This window comes from Protopterus annectens, chromosome 10.part0, assembly GCF_019279795.1.
Source record: "Protopterus annectens isolate FY-2018-M chromosome 10.part0, PAN1.0, whole genome shotgun sequence".
NCBI lineage: Eukaryota > Metazoa > Chordata > Ceratodontiformes > Protopteridae > Protopterus > Protopterus annectens.
The window spans coordinates 433,156,637-433,182,782 of NC_056744.1; the positions used below are offsets into that span (position 1 = coordinate 433,156,637).

The 26,146-nt window shown below is 33.4% G+C and overlaps 1 protein-coding gene across 4 annotated transcripts in view; it reads right to left on the reverse strand.

Annotated features, from left to right (window-relative positions):
• Nucleotides 1–26,146, reverse strand: part of TIE1 (tyrosine kinase with immunoglobulin like and EGF like domains 1) — a 521,980-nt gene that overhangs the window by 378,990 nt on the left and 116,844 nt on the right. For all 4 annotated transcript variants that reach the window (XM_044085330.1, XM_044085328.1, XM_044085331.1 and 1 more), the window contains exon 2: nt 7,201–7,497. In XM_044085330.1, the coding sequence (XP_043941265.1) occupies nt 7,201–7,497 (297 nt within the window). The remainder of the gene's footprint in view (nt 1–7,200; nt 7,498–26,146) is intronic.

The following is a 26,146-nucleotide window of genomic DNA, read 5'->3' on the forward strand; positions in this document are numbered from 1 at the left end:
CAAATAATGTCATCTGCAAGGATTCTTTGACTGTTAGTAGGGAACTGACAGCCCTTTTAGATAGTATGGCTTGTACTGGTGTTAGGACGTATTTTTCACAAATCTCCTTTAGAAAGGATATCCAGGTCACTCTGAATGATAATATTTCTCCTCCCCGCAGTCGACTAATGTTAAAGACATGCAGGTAGGTGTGGGCGTGAATGGGTGTGGCTTCTTTGAAGGTGGGGCATTGGCTGGCAACTCGGCACTATAAAAATCCACTGCCAATAATTAACAGACCGGAGTTCCGCTGTGGCAACCCCTAACCAGAAAAATCCGAAAGAAAAGACCTACATGGAAAACATGTCCTGTTTTAAAAAATGGAACTGTGTACAGTATCCAAGCTTACTTTTGGGCACGTGTTCAGACAGGATGGCGTGCATTTCTCCAGATCAGGGAAGAGAATTTTTACAGCAGATATTTTGCAATATTTGACCAACACTAGGCAGGATTTTTGCCAGGTCAAAAATTTAACAGTTCACAGATAGCAACATTTGATGCATCTCTGATGGTTGTTAATGCTAGGAGCATTAATAATAATGTTTTTTATTGGAAAATGTGCTACGTTCACACAACATTGATGTTGTTGTTTGTGAAACATGGTTAAAGAACAATGACTGGAAACCAGTTCTGTCAGGGTATAAATGTTTTTACTGTAACAGACATTCTAACAAAAAATCAGGTGGAGGTGTTATGACAGGGATTAATGATAATTATGAGACCTGTGATTATTACATGTTTAGTGATAACAGCAATACTATAGACTGTGTAACTGTGACAGTAAAGACAACCCTAAAACATATAACAATTGTTGGAGTGCATAGACAACCAAAGTCTAGAGGAATTCATACATTTCTTGCATGAAATACAGGAGGGAAGAATAATATTAGCTGGGGACTTAAATTTTCCAAAAACAGGCTGGAATACGTTAGTAAGGAAATTATTCACAAAGTATATTCAGGAACAACTTCAGATTGTAAAAAAACTTACCAGGGGATGGAACATACTAGACATGTTTGTCTTCCTAAAGAAATTACTGTTTAAGTCAAGTTTTACCTCTGTTGATGTGCAGTGATCATGGAGTTATAAAGGTTAATTTGTTGCTAGATAATTCTGCCAAACTGAAATTTAAACCAATGCACAGAAGGTTAATTACAGATTATATGGAAGCAAGACAGTCACTATGTAAAACTAACTAGAGTGAGGTGTTCAGTGGAAAAACTGCAGATGGAATGTGGAAAGTTTTGAAAGAGAAACTGAGTGCAAAAAAAAATGTTTAACATCAGGATCTAGGCATACAACATCAGGGGGATATATTTCCATAAGAACAAGATATCTGATTAAGGTGAGAGACAAAAAATATAAGAAATGGAAGAGATGTTAAACTACAACTTTGAAAACTGAAATAAATAAGCTGAATAAACAGATTAAGCATTGTGTGAGACAAGATCAAGAAAAACTTGAAGAAAATTTATATAAAAATATTGAACATAATAGGAAATCTTTTTTATTGATACATAAGATGTGGAAGGAGTAAAGACTTACAAATTGATAAACTATATGCAGATTTTAAAATTTATTCTCAGACACAACAGATTATAGATATATTTATAAAATCTTATGCAAAACAGTTTGGCTCCACAAAAGGGGTGATAAGTTGTCCTAGTGATATCCAGGTAACCCCCGATACTGGAATCAGTTTAGATTATATTGAAAAAGAACTGCACAAACTGGATCCAAACAAAGCACAGGGAGGAGAGAGAATTAGTAACAATGACCTGAGAACACTTCAGCAAGAACTTACGGTACCATTATATATCTATCATTCACTAGATCATATAAATATGGGGAGGTTCCTCAAGATTGGAACATGCGCTTATTAAATCTGTTTTTAAGGGAAAGGGGAGTAGGACAAACCCAGACTCATACAGACCTTTAAGTCTACTTTCAGGTTGTGGAAGAATAATGTAGAACGCAATATTGGATAAGATATTGCCAGAACTGGATAGGTTGAAACTAGAAACTATACATCAGCATGCATATGTTGAAAATAGATCTATTACCACCTGTAACATGATGCCCTATAACAATATAATAACAGCTATGAATGAAAAATTGTGCTGTGATATAATTTATACAGATTTAACTTCAGCATTTGACAGGGTTCTACACAGAACACTAATCAATAAATTAGTACAACTAGGTATTAATGTACTCTTGATAAGATAGATAGCTGCATGGCTTACAAATATAACATGGCAAGTATCATACAGTAACTGGACAGGTGAAATCCTTTGTTACAGTCAGGGTGTCCCACAGGGATCTGCCCTAGGCCCCCACTTGTTTAGATTGTATCTTTCAGACCTAAGTTTTTCATCTGAGGTGTTCTACAGTCTATATGCAGACAACCTGAAATTAGATAAACTGATTACACGTGTTACAGATATGATATGTCTGCAAAATAACTTAACTAAATTGAGCATTTGGGCACAGGAGAATAATATGTTGATAAATACATCAAAGCCTAAACATATGAGATTTGGGAGTCATAAATTGAAAGGTGAATATTTAATACAGCACACAGTGATTGAAACTGTAGACTCATTTAAGGGGCTGGGTATATGGGTAGATTCAGCTATGAGTTTTTCTAATCATATCCACCAATTTGTTAATGGCAGTTATAGAACTATAAGTTGTATAAAAAGATTTATAAAGTCTAGGAAATCAAAAACAATGAAGTCATTGTTTGTTAGTTACATTAGACCCAAACTTGAGTATGGAATAACAATATGGAAACCCTTTAAGAAAACAAGCATGAGTAAACTGGAAAGAGTACAGCAGAAATATACCAAGACCATCCATGGATGTGAAAATGTTATTATGAAAGACTAAAATATCTGAACTTGTACAGTGCCTTATAGATATTTAAGAGGAGATCTTATTCAGGTATACAGGGCATTTAGAGACAACTACCAATGGGAATGTTTGGAGTTATCAAAAATGACTAGAGAATCATCAGACAACCTGTGTAGAAGGTTCTATAGGAATGTGAAGTGTACTAGATGGTTCTCTGAAAGAGCAGCTAATGCATGGAACAGACTACCAAATTACATTAAAGCAAGTACTAGTTTAGATATTTTTAAGAACAGCCTGTACACATTATGGGAACAAGTGTTTTGGTATACTGGCAAGCTAGAAGGGCATTAATGCCAGTGCCTGAAATAGTTCTATGTATGTATGTATGTATTTCTGGTCTAATGATCATATCTGCTGTGATTTCATCTGAGACTGCTGCTTTCCCTGATGTAATTTTAATCAGTGCACTTTGTTTAACTTCTAAAGAGTGCTCATTTTCCTCTCTAGACTTAGCTTCTGTGCGGTGTTCTTCATTCAGAAGTTTCAAGAACTCCTTTCATCTGACTTTGATGTCCTCTAAAATTGTGAACAGATTACTGCTGGCATCTCTTATGAATGGCATCTGCCATCTATCTTATTTATCTTTCTAGCATTCTTTCACAACCTCGTATGGCTTATTTGTACCATCTGTTGGGTCACTTTCCAGAAGATGGTGGAGTTTCTCTGATGCCTTATTTTCTGTAATTGTGGTTGCTCTCTTAGTCTCTGTGTTAGCCAAAACAAACTCAATACCAGCACCACCATCTCCAAGTAATCAGTCAAAAAGTTCAATTTACAGAGATGCCACAACAAAAATACTATATATAAACCACTTCCAGTGTGATACAGTACCTTCTTCAATAAGGGCTTAACATTATTCTGAAGAAACAGCTTTTTTATGAGCATTCATATACAGTCATAATTATATTTTGAATTAGTGCATACTTAATTATTTAAAAGTAATATATATCAAGTACTTTTATGTATATAATTGAAGAACTTTTTGCTCAATACAAATAAATCAAAAAAATAAAATACATAGGACAATATCAGCTCCAATGGAAACAACATTAAATTGCAAACAAAATCTGATAATAGTTGATAAATACATTTTTAATTTGTGATGTTCATACAAACAGTGACACTCATACCTCTCAACTGTACAGATTTTTGCAGAATGTCCAGATGTTTGCCTCATATTTTTGGTTCTTTTTCATAAAATTATGGTTTTCTGGCAAATTAGTGGCAAATCACTAAAGATTAAATTTAGAAAATAATGACAGGCATTTGAGTTTCAGACTTCATGCCCTTCAGAAAATGCATGCTAATGCAAAAATCTATCATTCTATTAACTTTCTAAGTTTGTAAGAGGAATATTTAAAAGTTGTCCCTATTTGTGGGCCTTTGTCCCACTTTTATTTATGGCTTTGTCTAGATTTCATGCTCTAAGAGTTTGAGAGGTATGGTGACACTTCAAAATATTTATAAAAATTCTATTTATAAAAATTCCTTTTGACCTGGTTGGAATAAAGCCTTCCTTGGTAGTAAGCATTTTTTGACAACCTGCTTTGTTTAATGTAAATGGCTTAAGCTTATAAATGCCTGCATAATTAAAATTAGCACCAGGATGCATCAAAGTATGTTTATTATAAAGAATGACTTTACCTATGAATCTAATATCACTTAGATGTTACATTACTTTTGTTTTAAGCTGGCATGAAGTTTTGTGTACATAATAACTGGAGAAACAGCACATGACTAAAAAAATGACCTATTCTGCTTGACATATAATCAAAGAGTCAATATTCAAGTATCCTATTAGTTTTCTTTTAAATGCTTCTGTGATACATTCTTGCCTGACATCTGATGGATGCTGGTTCCAAATTGCTGGTTCCAGCTTTGAGAATGCCCTTTCACCTATTGTTGCTTTGAATTTTGGCCTGATGAGGGTAAGGTTCTCTTTTAGGTACATCTCAGTGTGTAGTTTGCCTGATTTGTAGTTTTGTTCTTAATGGAGAGTTATATCCTAACTTAATAATTTTGCATATCTGTGTGGAGAGTAGCAGGGTTGCCCTTTCATTAAAGATTAACTATTTAACGGTAACAGTTTGAAATGTTGTTACCCATTAGAGTGAAACACACTGAGATTGAATGGCCAAAAAAATGGACTTGCATATACTAAGTCTGAGATAGTAATTTTCTGGAATATTCCTTTTTTTCCGAGGTATGGTATTCCCAGAATTAGTATACATAGGTTCAGGGGGTGGGAGGTTGCCCCTGCAACAACGAAGTTTAAAGGAGAAAAGTGATGTTTGAGATTTGCTCTTCTTCTGCAGTTCTAATGTTTTTTTTCATTGTACAAGCTGGCAGAAGTGATGGACTAGTTGATTTGAAAGTAAAGCAAATCTGCAAATTGTATTTATTGCTGTTTGAATTTTGTTTGTGTGGTGTTCCCTGTAGTGGAAAGTAGTTAGTGGGAGATCATGTTATAGTTTTGAATTTGTACGTTCGTAGGTATGGAAAGATGAGCAGTGGGTGTGAGAAGATGAAAACGTTTGTGGTGTGGTTTAAGTTGTCCAAGGATTTTACTGGCAATGTTGTCATTATGTTTTGAGAAAAAGAGACGTGGGATTAGGATAATCCAAGGTAGTTCTGCTCTGTTACAGCTCACCAACATTTGCCATTTTTGTCATTTGCATGTATGTGATTGACTATCTGAAAGGGTAGGGTCAAATTTATGAAGAGTCCGCCTGTTAATTTAGATTCATTCATATTGTTGTATATATAAGTATATATGTCTGAATATTTATAAAGGCAAATACAGATATATCTATTTATGTATACGTGTGTGTGCGTGTGTGTGTGTGTGTGTGTGTGTGTGTGTGTGTGTGTGTGTGTGTGTGCGTGTGTGTGTGTGCGTGTGTGTGTGTGCGCGTGTGTGTGTGTGTGTGTGTGTGTGTGTGTGTGTGTGTGTGTGTGTGTGGACAAATTTGTGGAATCCATGCTGCTGGTCACTGAGTAGCCCATACATGTGAATGTGTTCAAATTATTTGCTCATAGGTAGGTTTTTCAAATAAATTTGCTATTGGTCTTTGGTGTTTTGGTTCCCTGGGTGAGGGCTTTTCGTCAGAGGGATAACAACTGTATGCTTGAATAATGTGGTTAATATTCCAGTGTAAAGTGAGAGTTTGAATATATGTGTTGTGGATGGCTAGCAAATGTGTGGCTGCCATTTTGAGAAATTTGGGTGCAGATTTGAGAAATCTGAATTGCTTTTAGAGTTTATATTAAATGTCGGTTTTCTGATTTCAGTTTTGGTGGTTTGTCTGAAACAAAAAAATGGGCCTAAAGACAACCTCTCTAAATGTGTTTAGAGTTGGGAGGGGTGGTCTAGGAGGCCTGAAGTATGTCTGTAAAGGTTTGGTCAGTTGGGTCGGGGAAAGTTATTGATTATATCTTGAATTGTTTCTGCTGGGAAATGCCTGTGATTATTGACAACATTCTGGCTTCCTAGATTGAAGCAAAGACAACATTGGGGAGTCTGTAATATTTCCTGTAAGTGGAATGAGTGCAGTCCGAAAAAGTTTTAAATTATGTGCTAGTTCTTTTTCTTGTTTTCTCAGGTATGACACCATTACTGCATTTTAGTCCTCTATTGTTTCTTTTTCATGAAGGGAGAGGTTGCATTGTGTACTTATTTTTTTCTGGAGGTAATTCAACCATGATTAGGGTGTGTCTGAATGAATATTGTGCCCAGTCTGTAGAAGTTAAGTTGGTGCTTAATAGAGTTGTTTTTTTATTTTATGCAGTCACCAATCCACCTTCCTCTGTCCTTCCAAAAGCTCCTATCTACTTTATTTCCTCACCTCTACAACTGCCTATTCATCCCTGCAATGTGTGCCACTGCAGCTGTCTTCTCTGTCTCAGACGGATACATTCCTCTGTGCTGCACCTATTTTTCCTACCCCCTGTACCCTTCTTACAGGCTCTATCTACTACTCTTGCCCTTTTGCCAATTGACAGTGCAATTGTTGGTCTCTTGCTGCCCACTTCTCTTATCCCACTTAAAATTGTTTAAAAAATAAAAACAAAAACATTAATAGTACTTAAATGGGCCAGAGGGATATCATGTGACTGAATTCAGAAGCAAAAACAATTTTCTTACTTGATTAATAAATTAGCACATTTGGTATACCATACATCAAGATTAATAGGTGCTAACACCCAAAAGCAAGAACCTGACCATTCAATTTCATATTGCCATACCTTGGAAGTTGTTGGAAATCATTGTGACAAGTGTTTCTTCCATGGGACTTTTACCTATGCAGTATGATATGCTTGGGATGTTTAATTTGTTGTCCTCTAAAACACAAATTGTATTGGTTTTATTGCTCCTTAGGATAGTACACTTGGGTGGTTGAGCCATTCTGATGATTGTGTTGTCTCTTGTGATGTTAAGCTGCACATTCTGTGCATCGCGTTCTCCTGTAATGCACAGCAGGGATCTTTCTTTGTTTGCCTTTGTACCTACATTTAAGATGAAGGTGATGTCCAGAACAGATCCTGCAAATAAAAAGAGAAAAAAGATAGAAGAAAAATTAGAAGAAATTTTTATATGGCCTAGGCCACAGAATTCAGCGCTTATTCAAATGAAATTAATGGCTGAAAACAGTAACTTATAAGACGGAAGACAGTTCATAAATTCAATGTTTCAGTGTTTATAGGCCTGATGGCCATTCAAAAAACACTGACTCCATAAAAAAATGAGTTCAAGATATTAATATCTATCAATGCATCCAAGTAATTAGTTTGATATTCACTAATATTTGACTGTATTCTTCATTTAGCTGTCATGTTTTCATTTACTGTCATATCTTTATATCATTACAATTCTATGTTCATTTACTCTTCTGTGAATGTGCGTTTACTATTCTATCTACAGACATTTATTATTTTTTGATTAACTGTCATGTCATTGCTAGTCTATGTATGTATGTCTGTATGTACATTTATTATATAAATCTTGTATAACTAGCTACTACTTATTCTGTGAGATGGATCATTTCTTCCCTATGATGAAAATGGGACTTGTGCCCAGTTGGACTTTCCTGGTAAAAAAAACAAAAAAAAAAAAATAAATAAATAAATAAATAAATGAATAAATAATTCTTAAATGTTACAAGATTTTGTGAAGTTCTAACACTATGTGGTAATGTGTTCCACATTTTAGGTAGAAAATGGATAATGTATTTCCCTCTCAAAGAGGTCCTCTAAGTGCATAGAAAGAAATGCAATCTTTTGTGTTTATGAGTTAATGAACTGGAATATAAGTTGAGATTTACAAGGGCTTGAAAAGAGTCATTATTAGAAGGCTTTGTATGTCAAAATTGCCTTACCTATAAAGCACATATACTGTGGAGTATACAAATTCATCTTATAATGTCTTTCTTGAAACTTAAATCTTTAATGGCAGAGCTCCTCCTCTTAAATGCTCTCTGAACAGATTTTATTTTCACTAATTGACTTTTATTGTATATGCAAAAATATTATTGTACTCCAAAATGAATTTGGCATGTATATTATATAACTGAACCGTATATTTCTCATTTCTTAATGATGTACATTTCAACATAAGTCCTACATTTTTCATTGCCCTAGATTTAATATTGCTTGCGTGATTTTGAAAATCAAACTTATTGATTATGCTGCCAAAATCCTTGAATTCATTGGTTAGTTATGTTGGTGCCATTCAAAATTATGGGCAACAATATAACCTGGCATTTATCTCAACTAAATTGTAGACTGTAAATAGTAGCCCAATCATAAAATCATGTTAGAATGTACTTAGGACATTAACGTCATTATCAGAGACAGCAGCAAGACCAGTATTGCTGTCATCTGCATACTTATTAACCCAGCAGACATTATTTATAGGACTAGTAAGTAAATCCAAGACAAATTCAATACTCTGAATAGTGACACAATGTCTCCTACTAGTTATCCAATTAATGGTTCAGTTTATCAAATATGGATTAAAGTTATATGATAATAAGTCTTTCTATAGAGACTAATAAGGTAAAATATCGGTTTACCATCATAATGTTGACCGGTAGATGGTCGAGCGCGCATGTCTGAAAGGAGAGCAGCACCATCCCACAATTGTAAATGCAGATGCTGTGAATTGCAAACTCCCGTCCCCTTTTTGACTCATGTTAGCACTCGTTTTCGGGTGTAGAGTGGTTGTAAATGTAGATTTAGGTGTTTTTGTGAAATTCTGACTGTTTGGCATACCAGGATTTGCTAACAAAATTCGCACATATATAGGTTAGAGCACTGTGTGTTCGACCTTATGATGGTAAACCAACATATTAAATTCCTTCACAAGATTCAGATGCACATCTCCTGCAGTAAGACTAATATAAGTTACCCAATCATAACATTCAGCGAGATTTGTAAGAGAAGATCTTCCATTGATGAAGACATGTTAGCTTAGGTTAAGCAAATCATGAAAACGTTGAATGAGACATCTTGGAAAGGTTTTGCCTAACAACAGATATCTTACCTTTTTGTTAATCAAGCTAGATTTAAATTACTTACAGATCATATTCAAATTAGTTTTATTTCTGTGTGTTGGTGGTTTCTTATAATGTTTAAATGCACATTTCTTCTTTTTATATAGCTTAATCAAATGTGCATTCCACCATTGTGGATATTGATGTTTATTTTTGATGTGACTATGATCATTAGCAGTCCTTTTTAAGTGATTATTAGAATATTTTCTAATTTAGTATTGGCCTTGTTATTATCGTGACTGGTTTCTCCAAACCAGTTAACCAGAGATAATAAGCTTAGTATCTCGCATATAATCAAGTAATTTATAACCAAATCTTTAATGAGACTGAAATTTTTATTTCTTGTAATATTTATGTAAAAAATAGTGAGTTACCATCTGAAGTTCTTAATAATGGACACACTTTAATTCTGTCAGTCAAATTTTAACTATCAGTAACAAATAGGTTTAATCTGTTTTTATTCCTAAATGGCTCATTACTAATCTGCCTAATCTCATGAAGTAATATAATGTCTACAAATCATTTTCAGCTTTTGAATTAGAGGAATAATTATGCCACTTCATCTTGAAGTAGTTTTGATCATCAAATAATATAACTATTTATATAAGAAAAGAGTTTTCGGATATTGTAGGTGACAGTTATTGGTCACAACATCCATATAAGGTTTTCTACAAGAGACAATAAACCTTAAACTGTCCATACCACAGATTTCTGTCATGTCAACAACTATTATCTCATGATTGGTATCCACAGATATTACTTCAAATACTATAGAGTCATGGATAAGTAAGAAGATACCACCACCATATTCATACTGTTCCTTAAAAACTCAGATTTGTTATAACCAGGAAATAATAATTAGTTTGTGGCCTAGGCTTTAGCAACAGCTACAACAGAAACATTTTCAACTTTCATTATACTCTTCAGTTCATATAGCTTATTTCCAAGGCTGCATGCATTACAAAGAGTAAACTTTCAAAGTAGTATCAAGTTCTTGATTTGCAGTGGTGGTCTCTCTAAAAAAGCCTTGATATAATCCTTAATTTTACTGAAAACAAAACCAGCACCATAATCATTAAAATAGGTGAAAATAGTCATCTGCAACCCCCTGTAGTCATCACACCATTCTTTCAAGTAAGTTATGAGTTTGATTGAATTAGTGTACAGCTGCCTTAGCTGTAAGTAATGTACTGCTGCCTTAGCTGTAAGTAATGTACTGCTGCCTTAGCTGTAAGTAGTGTGCAGTTGCCTTAACCACAAGTAGTGTGCAGTTGCCTTAGCCACAAGTAGTGCACATGGGTCTATATCACATCATCGAAAACACTATTCAGAAAAAAACTATTCGACCCCCAAAATAGCAAACATTGCATTATCTAACATTCACATCAGTGAATGTATTTACCAGGACAAAAAGTTAGCTGTCCAACATTTGGAGACTGCTCTTTTCCCCACTGTAGTGCAATCTCGAAATTGGTATATATATATATATATATATATATATATATATATATATATGTGTGTGTGTGTGTGTGTGGGGTTGTGGAGGGTGTGGTGGGCATAGCCCTCCACTTTGGTGGATTGATATACTGTGCTGTGTGCATTGCTTGGCATGTTGGACAGCTAACTATTTGCCCTGGGAAAATTTTCGATGATGTGTCAGTTCGATGAAAGGACCATTTTCTGTTTTGGGGTCAATGAATAGGTGTTCACTCAATAGTGTTTTCAATGATATGCTATACCCATGTACAGCTGCCTTAGCCATAAATAGTGTGCAGCTGCCTTAACCACAAGTAGTGTGAGCTGCATTAGCCATAAGTAGTGTACAGCTGCCTTAACCATAAGTAGTGCGCAGCTGCCTTAGCCAAGTATCCAGTTGGAAAGCTTTAATAAACAGTAATCATTCACTCTATATGATGGAAATATTTTGCTAAATTCAACTTCAGTATCATTGTTCTGCTGCATTTCACTCATATTTAGCATCTATACCTCTCAACTGTCCAGATTTTCGCAGAATGTCCAGATTTTTGGATCATATTTTTGGTCTGTTCTTCATAAAATTTGTGATTTTCTGGCAAGTCACTGGGATAAGCTGAGGATTGAAGTTACTAAATAATGGCATGAATTTGAGTTTCAGACTTTAAATCCTTCAGAAAATGTATGTTAACACAAACCTTGTTACTCTAGCAACTTTATAACTTTATAATTGCAATATTTAAAACATGTCCATATTTTTTGGGCCTTTGTCCCCCCATTTTGTCAGATTTTGTCCAGATTTCTTGCACTAAGAACTTGAGAGGTATCTTATTTATAGGGGTGTGTTCCAGGTCACTGACTCCACAGTGGATAAAGATATGTTTATAAGTATTGCTGCTCAAGCCAAGTTTGAATATCATATCTGGAATATAAACAAGTTTCAGGCCCGACAAACCAGGTATGGTTACTAGTTTTCTACAAAGTGACCCAAACATTGAATCAGCCAAAATAAGAAACTCATTATTATTGTTACAAGAACCAAATGATTGTAATTTTGCTACCAATATAAAGGCTATTAACTGTAGAACTTGATAGCTTAGAACTTTAATGCCAAGATCTTATGTTGATGCAATATTTTAGGGTTATTTACCAAGCATCCAATGCTCTACTTTTCAATTTCCTCATTTTCCAGTTGAAATCTAGACTGCTAACATATTGACACCATATAGTATTCGCTATAGTGACTGCAACATCAGGACACAAAAGTGGACATATATCACGTAAGTTTATAAATGGGCATTTTTATTGTTACAGTTGTCTTGCATAGTCAAATTCATGTCAGGGACAATATTGTTATGCTCAGTAATATTAATCAAGGTTGAATTAGCTTTTAGGGAGTGTACTAAATCAGAATATCAGAACAATGTTGTCAATTATGCATTGATTAGTCAATTTTCTTTTTTTAGTTTTTAAGGCGATGTTACTCAAATATTTTCTTTTCCCTGACTTCAAACAAGGCAGCAGGACCATGTTATAATTTTTCTTCTTCCTTATAGTTTCCATATTTGACTCGGGTAATAAACTCACGATAACTATTGACTCTTGTCAGTTTATCTTTAAAGGTGGTTGACTGTTGGTAGATATATCAATTTAATTTTTACCATCACATACATTCCTAACTCACAGTTCCATCTGACATAAATGCCGAAATAATCATTTCAAAACTTCACCTCAACCCTCACAATACAATTAATATTATCTGTACTTATCTTCCCCCAGGTAAAAATCCTGCCATACTAGAAGACCTGTTAAATTGGCTTTCACTAAACCTCCTACAAGAAACAATACTTTTGGGAGACTTTAATATTGACTGGAACTTATGTAAACATACCAACCCAACCACTCACATTAACCTACATGGCTTCTCTCAAATCATTAACTCACCAACAAGAATAAACAAACTTAATAATAAAGAAACCATACTTGACTGGATATTAACAAATAGTCCACAGCAAAAATATACAACAGGAACTCTCCCAGATGACCTCAGTGACCACTCCCTAACATATATTATCAGGCATAAAACAAATGTTGCTATCCCCAGCCAAGTCAGAACATGCTGCAGCAAAAAATATTTTAACCCCAATCTGTTTCATAATGAACTTATGCATGTTAACTGGTCACCCCTGAAATCTCTCCCTATAGATGAAGCTGTTACGCACTTTAATAATACTTTTCTAGACATCCTAGAACATCATGCCCCAATGCGTTCTATACGTATGAAACCCAAAGCAGCCCAATGGCTCTCAAAAGAAACTAAAACACTAATCCTTAGCAGGAACAAAGCCTGGGCTAAATGGCGAACCACAAAAAACATAACTGATCACCTCACTTTTAGACAACATAGAAATGTGACAAAAAAAGCCATTCTACATGATAAAAAGAACTTTTATACACAGCTCCAACATTCATCCCTTAACCAACCACATAAATTTTGGTCCTCTATTAATATGCTGTTATCCCCAGGCAAAGTTGCCACACCAAACCCACTAGACTCTAACCCTGACAACCCACTACAAACAGCTAATGCTTTTAATACCTTCTTTACTTCAGCCATATTAAAACTAGCTAAACAACAAAGCCCTGATACCTCCAAACTACAAACCCTATACTCCCCTCCCCCTCCATTTCACCTAAAACCTATACCGACCTCTTACATATTGTCCTTGCTTCAAAAACTGAAGCCCATAACCCCCTCTGCTGACAATTTACCAGCAGAATACCTTCAAGTTGGAGCTAAGGCTGTAGCCTACCCCATCTCTATACTGATCAACAGGACCGTAAAAGAAGGTACTATCCCATCACTCTGGAAAATCTCTCATATTATCCCTCTGTTCAAAGGAGGTGACTCTACTGAGTATTCCAACTTCCGCCCTATAGCACTACTATCTCCTCTCGCAAAAATAATGGAGAAATGCATCCACAAACAGATACTTAATCACCTACTAAGCCACAACCTCCTTGCTAACTGTCAACATGGGTTTCGACCATTCCATAGCACTACCACAGCCTTATTAGCCTTTATTGACTCTATTAACACAAACCGCAACAATAACACTTCTTCTTCTGCTTTCTTTGTAGACCTGTCTAAAGCCTTTGATATGGTCAATCATGAACTTCTCCTCCATCGTTTAAAATCCCTCTCTCTAGACAATCATGCCCTAAGCTGGTTCGTATCCTATCTGGATAACCGTATACAGGCAGTACTCTGGAATAACCATCTCTCTGATCTCCTCCCAACTTCGATAGGGGTCCCTCACGGCTCTATCTTAGGTCCCCTGCTATTCTCCATTTTTATAAATGACCTTCATCTAGCCACTACCCAATCAACTTGCATTCAATATGCAGATGACATGACCATAATCTGCTCAGCCTCAACACAGACTGAGCTGCACACTCTCACACAAAAAACCTTCACTAACTATAGAGCAATGGTTCTCTAATCATTGTCTTCTCCTCAACCCTAAGAAAACCAAACTCCTGCTCTTTGCACCCACTCACATGTCCCCTTCTATTAACTTCACACTTACATCCAATGATGGTACCCTCATCTCTCCAGACCAAGCCACTAAACTCTTGGGTATTACTATTGACAATCAACTAAAATTTGACACTCATATCAACTCTACAATAAAAGCTACTAACAGAAAACTTGGTTCTCTCTACAGAATCAAATCTTTCCTAACTCCCAAAGCTAAAACTACCATAGCTAGATCACATCTAATATCTACCCTACTATACGCTTCACCCATTTACACTAACCTTTCTAAGTATAACCTCAACAAACTAGCTTCATCATACAACAACATTGCTAGATTTGCTACAGATTCTCCTTATAGGACTCATCATTGTCTTAATCTTAAAAACTAGGATGGCTAGAACTACCCTACCTAATACAATCTTACCAACTTACTATTGCCCATAAAGCCCTTTATCACCCTGACAACACTCCTATGCTCTCCTCTCTCATTCAACCCTACAAAACCTGAAGAACCTACGCTCTTCTAACAAGATACTGATTCAAACTTCCCTATCTAATAACTCAGCAGGTGACTCCACATTCTCCAACTCAGTTGGCAAAATATGGAACCAACTACCTCAAGACCTCACTACCACAACCTCACTCCCATTATTTAAAGCTAAACTAAAACTTTTCCTTTCCAATCACTGGCTATGCTCTTGTAACAACTCTGACTAACCGTTTTTTTCTTTCAGCCATCTGCTTCTTTCATCCCCTCACTTCTTTTTTCTCATTTACAGCTCACCTGAGTTCCCTTTTCATAAGTGTCCCTGTGACTCTTTCTTAAAGTAGAAATATATCTATTTTTTTTGTCAACTTCTTACAATGCTGCAATAGACTATCCTAGTTGTTTATTTGAATTTGACTTTTTGTCTCCTGCTAAGCCTCATACTGAACTCTATTGCGTATATAACTTGTAGCAGGTCTCATGTATGTTCTATAGTATTGTATAATGTATGTTTTATAGTATTGTATAATTCTGTGTTCCTGCATTGTGTGACATTTTTAACTTGTTTTTGTAGATTGTAGTGGAGCTTTTCTCCTCGGGCCTCCACTGAAAATGGACATGTATCTAGTTGGACTAGCCCGGTTAACAAATGTAAAATAAAAAAATAAATAAATATTTCTGCTAACTCTATCATCAACATCATTAATTACAACATTTATTAAAGAATCAATAACACTCTTCTTCTAAGACTCAAAACAGAGACAAGATGATGAACCACTTCTATAAGAACAATCAGAAATTCTGTCAATGATTTTGCACTGAAATTAAAAGCACACTTGCTCAAACCTAGTACAGTTTGGACACATAATCATTTTTGTAATTAATTGTATTCCAAAAATAGTTACATTTTTACGTTGTCTGAAACGTGTAATAAAACGAGTCATCCAGAACATAACTGTTTAATGTTGCCATTGTTATAAAAATGTTGAGATGCTGTACCAGCAAAGATGATATGAAGCAATTACTAATAATGATATAGTCAAACATGACAACAATACAACTAGAATTCAAAAAATCTGCAGTAACTAAGTAAAAAAGATAGTCAGCAAAACAACTACAGTAATTAGATCAGAATAAGTATTATGTGGGTAAAATCCATAAATACAGCTGCAGCCACAGGAAGAGGAATAAGGGTTAGTCTTAGCAGACAAAAGTCCCTGGGTGGACAAATTCCCTAGTGCTTTAACACAAAACTGCTGTACTTAATCCAGGTGTACAAAATATAAATTACATTAATATGACACTGAATGGCAAAAATGTGTTAATACAAGAGGTAAAACTACAGTATGAAGTTTAGGAGACTTACTAAAACAACATTTTTTGTATACCATCCACTTGGTCACAGGCACAGCAGACACCCTCTGCTCATGTCATGTCTGCTCATAAGGGGTATTCTTTTTTTTTTTTTACTTAGATGATTTTTATTTTAAATTTGCAATAAACAATACATGAAAACTTATCATGGTTTACAATCAAGTTAGATAATTATTAACTATATACAAATTTACATTTAGCCTGACATTTTAAAACTTGTGTGATAACAAATTACACAGCTGTAGTTTAATTAAAGTTAAATAGTACTTGCTTCATGAGGAGGTTAGATCCATTTGTAAAGTATCAATCAACGTTAAAACTTTTTTCCAAGGGTTTTTAGTTAATGGTCTAGGAAACATTCTTAAGTCTTTGTTTTTTATTTCCATTAAGGTTGCCTCTTCAATAGACATATGAAATCTTCTTTGCTAGGAGCTGTGGTAGAATTCCATCTCTTTGTTATGCATTTCCTAGCTATAGCTAGTATAGTCCAAAGTAAATGAAGGTCAGTCTTATTTGAAAAATAAGCATTATCAGTTATATTCAGTAATAACAAAGCCTTGGCCAAGACAAAATTATCTGTATAAATCACCTGCAAGAAATTGTTAATACTCTCCCAAACGGGTTTAATTTTAATACAATCATAGAAAATGTGAGACCAATCAGCTTTATTATACTGTTGACATCTCCAGCATAACCCATTATTAGAAGGATTGATTTTTGAAACTTTATCAGGGGTTAAAAAATTATCTATGAAGGAATTTCCAGGCAACTATTCTCCAATAATGAGAACAACAAGTTAATTTTACTGAGAGAAGTAAATTAGATTTATTTTCTGAGGTTAATTGAATCATATATCCTTTAATAATAAATTGCCAATATGCTGGTTTAAGTTGTGTTTTATAGTTTTTTCTTCGATTATATAAATATGAAGTACCATTTTCCAATTTCTTATTATTATATAAAATTTCAAACAGTCTGGATATAAATTTTGGTGTATTTGAAAAAGAAGAATTACTTATTATCCTACATAGATCCTTGGAGTACGTCAATATATTCTGAAGCATTAACCATTCATGAGAATTAATTTTGTAAGTTGACATCATATATTGTAAATCCAATACTTGCTGATTTTTTAGACAATGTAACCAACAGATTAGATTTTTCTGTTCCCAAGAGAAGAATATAACTCTATGAATTCTATCTGGAAAGTTTTTAGTAATGCTGAAGGGAATTAATGTTGCAAACCAAAGCTTTAAATCCATATTCATGTTTATAAATTTCCTAAAATAGTCAAATAAATGATTTATTAGATTTGTCCTAGTTAATTTAGTTATATTGTATTGAGAATTTAAGGCCAGTGAGTATCATAATATATTGTCCTTGTCTAGAATAGCAGAATTTTTAAGTAAATTATTTTCATTTATTATTATAGTTGTATGTAACAATTTCCAATTAGACATATAGTTCGGATTGATCCATTCAATCACAGTTTTAAATAAAATTGCTCTTATATAAGATTCAATATCTGGGAAATTTATTCCTCCCTGGTCCCATTGTTGGATATGATGGGTATATGCAATTTTGTTTCTTTTAGGAAACCATAGAAATCTTAGCAAAATTGATGTTATTTTCTTAAGGTGAGTTTTCTTAGGAATTAACAAAGTGGCTTGTACAACATACAAAATTTTAGGGAGAAGAATTATTTTAATTAACTGTAGTCTATCTTCAAAAACTATAAATAACTTATTATATTTACCCACTAGGGAATCTATTGTAGCTATGATCCTTCTATAATTAATATTCAATATATCTTGAATATTTTCACACAAGTCTATCCCCAAGTATTTTATTGTTGTGACATGTTCTCCTATGATATGATTCTTATCTATTTGAAAATCATTTTTTATTTAATAATAAGTATTTCGACTTTTGTTTATTAAATCGGAGTCCTGAGATCTTATGAAATTTCTTTATCAGATTATCTAATTCAACTAATGTTTCTTTTGAATTCAATAGTGTAAGAAGTATGTTGTCAGCAAAGAGCATGATCTTGGAGTTATACTGACCAAATATATTTATTCCTTTTATCTTTGGATTGTTTCGTATTAATATTGCCAATAGTTCTATAGCTAATGCAAATAAAATTGGTGACATAGGGCATCCTTGTTTAGTACCTCTCGTAACTTGTATAGCCTCTGATGTAAAGGGTCCTATTTTAACATAAGTTAAATTGTTTTCATAATCCTTTTTAATAAATGTGATGAAGGAAATGGGAAATTTATAAGCTTTTAAGATTTTAATTAAATAATCCCAGTTCAAGGAAACAAAAGCTTTCTCAATATCTAGTCCAATTATTAAGGTTTCTATATTTTCTTTGTTTAATTAATCAATTAATGTCAATATTCTTTTAATGTTATCATGTGGATGTCTATTTTGAATAAACCTAGTTTGGTCATAGTTGATAATTTCATTCGTATGATTTTTTATTTTTTTAACCAATATATACATAAATATTTTATAATCATTATTTAATAATGAAATTGGCCTATATGAGCTGCATTGGCTATCATCCTTGTTTCTTTTAAAATGGGTATGATTAAGGAGTATCTCCATGAAGGAGGAATTAATGCATGAGTTTGAATTTCAATAAATGTTTTATGTAGCAATGAAGTTATATTTTTGGGAAATAATTTGTAAATTTCTGTGATTAAAGCATCCATTCCAGGAGATTTACTAGTTTTACTATCTTTGATTGTATCTATGACTTCTTTGTGTGTAATGGATTTTTATCATTCATTTTGTAAACTTTCAGGGATTGGTTTAATATTTGAAATCACATTTTTCTAAAAGGGGATATTCTGGTAAATTATTGTTATTTTTAAAATGATTTTTGAAATGACACTTGAAAGTATCTAGTATATCTCCTATTTCTGAAACTTTCTTACCTTTTTCTTCATGTAGTATATTAACAATAGAATTAGCTTTAGATTGCATTTTAACTTTAACAGATAAGTTATGTAAGTGTTTTGGAGAGGTGGCATAAGAATTTATTTTTAACCTCTCCATGGCTATATTAGTTTTGTGATTTAAGATTTCAATATACCTTTTATTTAAGTCTTCTATTGTCTTCTTATTCTCTAATAGTTTAGGAGATTTTTTTAGATTTAATTAATGTGAGATTCCTTTGTAGTTCTTGAAGTTCTGATTCCCATTCCTTGATTTTATTTTTATACCAGGCAATCGTTTTTCCATAGATATAAGCTTTTAATGAATCCCATACCATTACTATATTCGCTTCCGAGTTGTAGTTTACATCTACAAAGAAATTAAGTTCATTCACTAATCATTGCTTAAATTCTTTAATGTTTGTAATGTATGAAGGAATTATATTAAGAAAAGCAAGTGGTTTAAAATGTATTTGCACTTTTAGAAATAGAGAATTATGATCTGAGAGGGGGCAAGGATTTATTGTAAAATAAGTAATTTTTGTTTGAAGATCCTGGGAAATGTATATCTTATCAATTCCGGTTTGGGTACCATATCTATAATCTTGATGGGAGAATACCAAGGAATTACTATATATAACATTAAAGGTATCTTTTAATTTTAAAGATTCGGTCCATTTTTTTTAGTAATTTTGCAGTAGTTGTTAAACGTGGAGATTTTTTATTAGTAGTTTAAAATGTATCTGTAATACAATTAAAGTCCCCCCTATTATTAAATTACCTTTAAATATGCTTGTAATTTGATCTAAATGTTTTTTGACTGTCCCCATCCCAATACCCGGAAACCAATATAGGTTTACTAGTGTCCACAACCTGTTACTAAACTTCAGAATGACTATAGTTATAAGGCCCTCATTGTCTGTATATTTATGTATTATTTCAGGATTTAATAAATTCTTTCTCCATAGAATTATTACCCCCCTCTTCTTTGTTTTAAAATTGGAACATGCTAAGGTCTTGAAATCACTTGGGTTCCATGTGAAATTATCATTGCTGTTGAAGTGTATTTCCTGTAAAAAAAATATTTGTGATCTATTTAAATTTAGATATCTTAGTAAGTTAGATCTTTTATTTGGACTATTTAGACCATTAATGTTTAACGATAATATAGAAAGGTCCATATCAGATTATTTTGAGGAAACATTTAAAGGTGTCATTGACTTTATCTGTAATCATCCCCTCCTTAAAATATAAAGTATTATTGATTAGTACATAATCAATTATTGCAGTGAAGCATGTTATCACTAAAGTACTCAATAAGTATACCTCAGGCTCGGTAAAAATAATGAACATCTTAAAAACTAAAATAATTACTAAAGTTAAAGTAGTTAGCTCATTAATCCCTACCCACCATTGAATGAAATACATTCCTAGTCCAACAGATTGAAACATCTGCTGAACTATCACTCTAACTCCCTTTTCACATTCATTTGAGCTCCATATATACTATAAATATTCGAGAAGTCTAAAAAACAACTATTATTTTGATTTAAAAACATTTGGTTGTAGAAGGCATTGTTTAATATGGATTAACTACTATATAATTACCATCTAAACATAGAAAACACATGCAGTTGAAATATACTAATTATTAACTTATTCAGCTCATTTGTATCAACATAACTTTCCATATTGGATATGAATTCACCTGTTTAAACACACAGACACTTTAATCCTTAATCACAAGGCTTGCAAGCAATAACATAAATTAAAAAAGAGTATCACATCTTATAATATATAAACATATGCTTTCAAGAACTATTCATCAGATTTAAAAGAGACTGTATGATTACCTTATAATCTAAACACGACACAGCAACCAAGCAGATACCTTTACAATTGCTGAGTAGTTTTAATGTTGTCATAACAACGAGTAGATAAGGATTCGATTGGCTGTTGGTATACTCTTACCCTACAGAAGCAAGTTCACAACACACTTTAGGAAACAAGCTAGATATTCCTTATCTAGTTATACCCCGTACAAGAGAATTTAAAATTAAATCTGGTTGTTGTTTGAACCATATTTTAACTAAAATCATTATTAAAGTAAACCAAGCATCTAAAATGATATAAGTACCTGATTAACATATTCATAGAAACTACTATGTTTTACACCACTTAGATAATTTAAACATATGTATTTTTTGAGTGCCTTTCTAAAACATTACTATAACTATTAGCTAAAGTATAATAAGATTAAAGCCTATATTTAGATTATAAGGTATTCAGGAACTGCCAAAAGAAACTCCAAACATGACACAGCAACCAAGCAGATAACGAATGGATCACTCGCCACTACGGAGACCAGTTCACAAAACTTCTTATAAGACTTTTATTGTATTCAAAACGCCAAACACTCCAAAAGCATGAACGCCTTAGTAAAAATCACACACTGCGTTTTCGTCACCTTCTCGACTTCATCAGATTAACCAATACATCCATTAAAATGCCTTTATATAGTCTTTACCTTAGATTAATTGATCATTAATTGAATTCAATTAAAATTTAAAACAGCAATTCCAAATGTTCAAAGTGCTTAATCCTCCATACCACCATAAATACATTTCCACCATACAACATATAATTCCTAAAAAATGGTTATGTGTAAATAAGTTAAAAAACGATGCCAATATTATATAATTATTCCAATAAATACTTAAAATATATAGCATATTTCATGAAAAATATATGATTTTAATTTTAAAAAAACTAGCAGCATATTATCATATATTGTGTATAAAAACACTTAAAACATTGTAAATTCAGATATAAATACATTTTTACTAAGGTGTTCATGCTTTTGGAGTGTTTGGCGTTTTAAATACAATAAAAGTCTTATAAAAAGTTTCATGAACTGGTCTCCGTAGTGGGGAGTGATCCATTCGTTATCTGCTTGGTTGCTGTGTCATGTTTGGAGTTTCTTTTGGCAGTTCCTGAATACCTTATAATCTAAATATAGGCTTTAATCTTATTATACTTTAGCTAATAGTTATAGTAATGTTTTAGAAAGGCACTCAAAAAATACATATGTTTAAATTATCTAAGTGGTGTAAAACATAGTAGTTTCTATGAATATGTTAATCAGGTACTTATATCATTTTAGATGCTTGGTTTACTTTAATAATGATTTTAGTTAAAATATGGTTCAAACAACAACCAGATTTAATTTTAAATTCTCTTGTACGGGGTATAACTAGATAAGGAATATCTAGCTTGTTTCCTAAAGTGTGTTGTGAACTTGCTTCTGTAGGGTAAGAGTATACCAACAGCCAATCGAATCCTTATCTACTCGTTGTTATGACAACATTAAAACTACTCAGCAATTGTAAAGATAGGTGAAAACTGCTTCCCTAGCTCATGTGTACTGCAGTCTTAATAGACTTTTACAAAACTTCACGAGCACTTAATTCCTGCTCAAACAACTGCCGTGAAAATGAAAGAGAGAAAAAAAAAATGGCTCAAAACACTGACTCTCTCTCCCTCGCAAGGAGCACACCACCCCTGGCTCAAACACACCAAGGTCAGCTCACATCATGTCCATTGCTCCTTCAACCCCAGTCTCTGCATACCATTTGACCGCATACAACACCAATTCACTTGACTGACACTGCTTCTCTTATCTGACCAAACACATCTGTACATCAGTTCCACATAAGCTGCAACTACAACCAACAATACCCCACCATTTATTATCAATTCAGAAGGTGAAGCAAGACATCACCAGAACTACAACAGTTCCCATCCTCTATTCCACAGAGAAATTCCACTTATTGTCCCCAAGTACAGATCGCCAGATACTTCAACAAATCCTGCCCAGAAAATCACTCCACCGTCAGCCATCTCCCCGAAAGAGGAACAATCGTCAAGCCATTCCAAGTATCAACTATTTCAATAATGCAGCCATCTAAGAAACCCAAACCCCACTTTCAGTAACAGTTTTTTCCTCTAGCTGCAACATTAATCCCAGTCCTTGCAGCAAAGCACACAATAAAAGACCGGACAAGATTTCAAATCGGGCATAACCCTGGTATACAACCTCTCTCCATCAGTGCACCTGAGGCAAAAAAATATGTTTTTCACCATAATACCAACAGCGATGATTACGGCAATACTCTCTAGAAGCATACACATTATTTAAGGCCATTGCAAAAAACCCAACTAATTATCAATGGCTGCAAATGTATATATTATGCAATAGGCTGTGGGTAGTATAACAAAGGTCAAAATAGATAGGTAGGCAATAATTGTTATTTAAGCCAGGGAAGGAAGTTAATGTTTTAATACTGTAAAGAATATAAATTTATGTGTAGTCTGTGTGTATTTACAGTTCGTTAGATCACCTCTTCCATACATTACTCTAATGCATCGTCCAAAGGGAGGACATTCATTTTCGCTTAATTCAATAATTCTATACTGTTCCCGATCAAAGTATGTTAGTTACTAATCGATCCAACATTTTAACATGGAATGAAATTTAGGTAGCATATTTAAAATGTAAAAAAAAAAAATAAATAAATAAATAAAAAAATAATAGATGTTTTATACGCACCTAGACTGACAACCAAACACCAGTTTGGAACAATCAAAGCCAACCAGATAAAGCATATATATATTTACTCTACCATTACTAAATGATAAGCAAGGTAAACTCCAGATTTATATTATAGACAATTTTCGACATGTAATAACTGCAACTCGAAACGAGTCTCTTTCCAAACATCCTCATTCATGTCAGCAATGAGCAAATACCTTCTTGTTACTTTAATTTTAACTGACAGATATCAATAGCGTTTCTCCATTTAAAAATGGGAACGTTTCGCAGCTACGAGGAGCATTTCATTATTATAGTCTGAAAAGCCTATAAATGCTACTATATATGAAAATAACAATAAGCATTTTAATAAAAGGAAAATTAATTAATTAAATAAATAGACATGACACTAATAGGCTGAAAAACATAGTTATAAAACATATTTTAACTTTGATATTACTAGATTAAATAAATAGCTATATTAAGTAGTAGAAATTTTTAACATTCATTTATTAAAACAAAGAGAAGAAGAGAAACTTAATAGGATAAGACATGTATAAATAGTTATAGGAAACATACCTTTTCTTGTATATATATATATATATATATATATATATATATATATATATATATATATATATATATATATATATATTGTGAATAAATGCAAGAGATTAAAGGTATTAATACATAGTGAGACCATTTAGATGCTTTTAATAGTTAGGTTGCAGTTAACACTTTGAGAGATTTCATAGAAGTTGGTACTTCGGATTCAGTTTTCTGTTTCTTTTTTTTTACCTCAGTCCAGCCATTTTTATCAATGGTTCTCTTCAGGGATGGGGATGCCCATTTCATATCTTCAGAAATGGTTATAATGTTATTGTTTTGAATGAAATGTAAGGCTTCTTCCAGAGTGTTGAAGGTTCTCATCTCACTTAGGTGCATTATTTTAATTTTTGCAGGAAAGGCTATTTGAGCTTTAATATTATTCTGTTTTAGAGTTTTTATTAGAGGCCATACCTTTTTTGCTATGTTCCAGCACTTTAGTGGAGTAGTCATTGTCAAATCTTATTGCATTCTGGTTATATTTTATAGGACTTTTCCTCCAAGCTGCTTTTAACACCAGTTCTTTGTCCATAAAAGATAAGAATTTTACTATAATTGATCTTGGTGGTATAATGGATGTTGATGAAGTTGTTGCTGAAGTTCTATTACCCAGAGCATGATGGGCCCTTTCTATTCCAAAGGAAAAACCTTCTTTAAGATTTAGAACCTGTGGTATCCAAGAGTTTAGATAAGATATAATGTCCCCTCCTTCTGTTTTCTCAGGTAAACCAAAAATCCTGATGTTTGACCTTCTCTCTCTAGTTTCAAGATCATCTAGTTTGTTAGATAACAAAGTATTTTGCTTCAGGAGAAACTCTATTTGTGTTTCCTCCTCTTTGAGCCTTTGATCAATGTCAGTCAAAGAAGTTTCAATGTTTTTTAACTTTGACTGGTGTTGCTGAAGTATTTCTTTGAAGACTTCTGCTTGTTTCTGTGAGTTATCTTCTAGATTCTGTAGATTAATCTTAAAATCATCCATTTTTGTTGATAATTCTTGTAATGTGGTAGTCACCAGTTGCAGTTCCTTTTTTAGTGTCAAGTCAGCATGAGAATTCTTTAGGTTGCTCATCTCTTCAGATGCTGTGTATAGACTTCTTAGTAATTTGACAGGAAATTTCTTTTAGAAATCCACCAAAATTTGTATTTAGTTGCTTTAGACTATTAACTAAATATTTGCAGTAGTTTTGTTAGTAAAAGATAATTTAATTTCCTGAATTTAGTACTAATCTATGAAACTCCAAAAATGCTGCTTTCAGTTATGCATTCAGGCTCCGGCCCCTATAAGGTGCATTCTTTTGATGTCACAGGGCATGCTCCTATTGGGTATAGAGCCCTTCAGTCATCCAGAACCACAGTTAGACCAGGAGATAACAGCATGTGTTCCCCACATCATTATAAAGCAAGACAGTAACACAAAAATTGGAGTGAAGAGTTGGCAAATATCCATAACTGCATGAAGTTCATAGGGGTTGTACCTATGTGTGAGACAAAATGTGTCTTCTGATGTAGAATTCAATGTTTGTTTCTGTATCAGTTATTTATAGCTATTCCCAACAGCAGAACCTACAGTCATTATACCACAGGTTCTGTGGTAAGTTTCAGTCTTTGAGAGATACGTGTGCC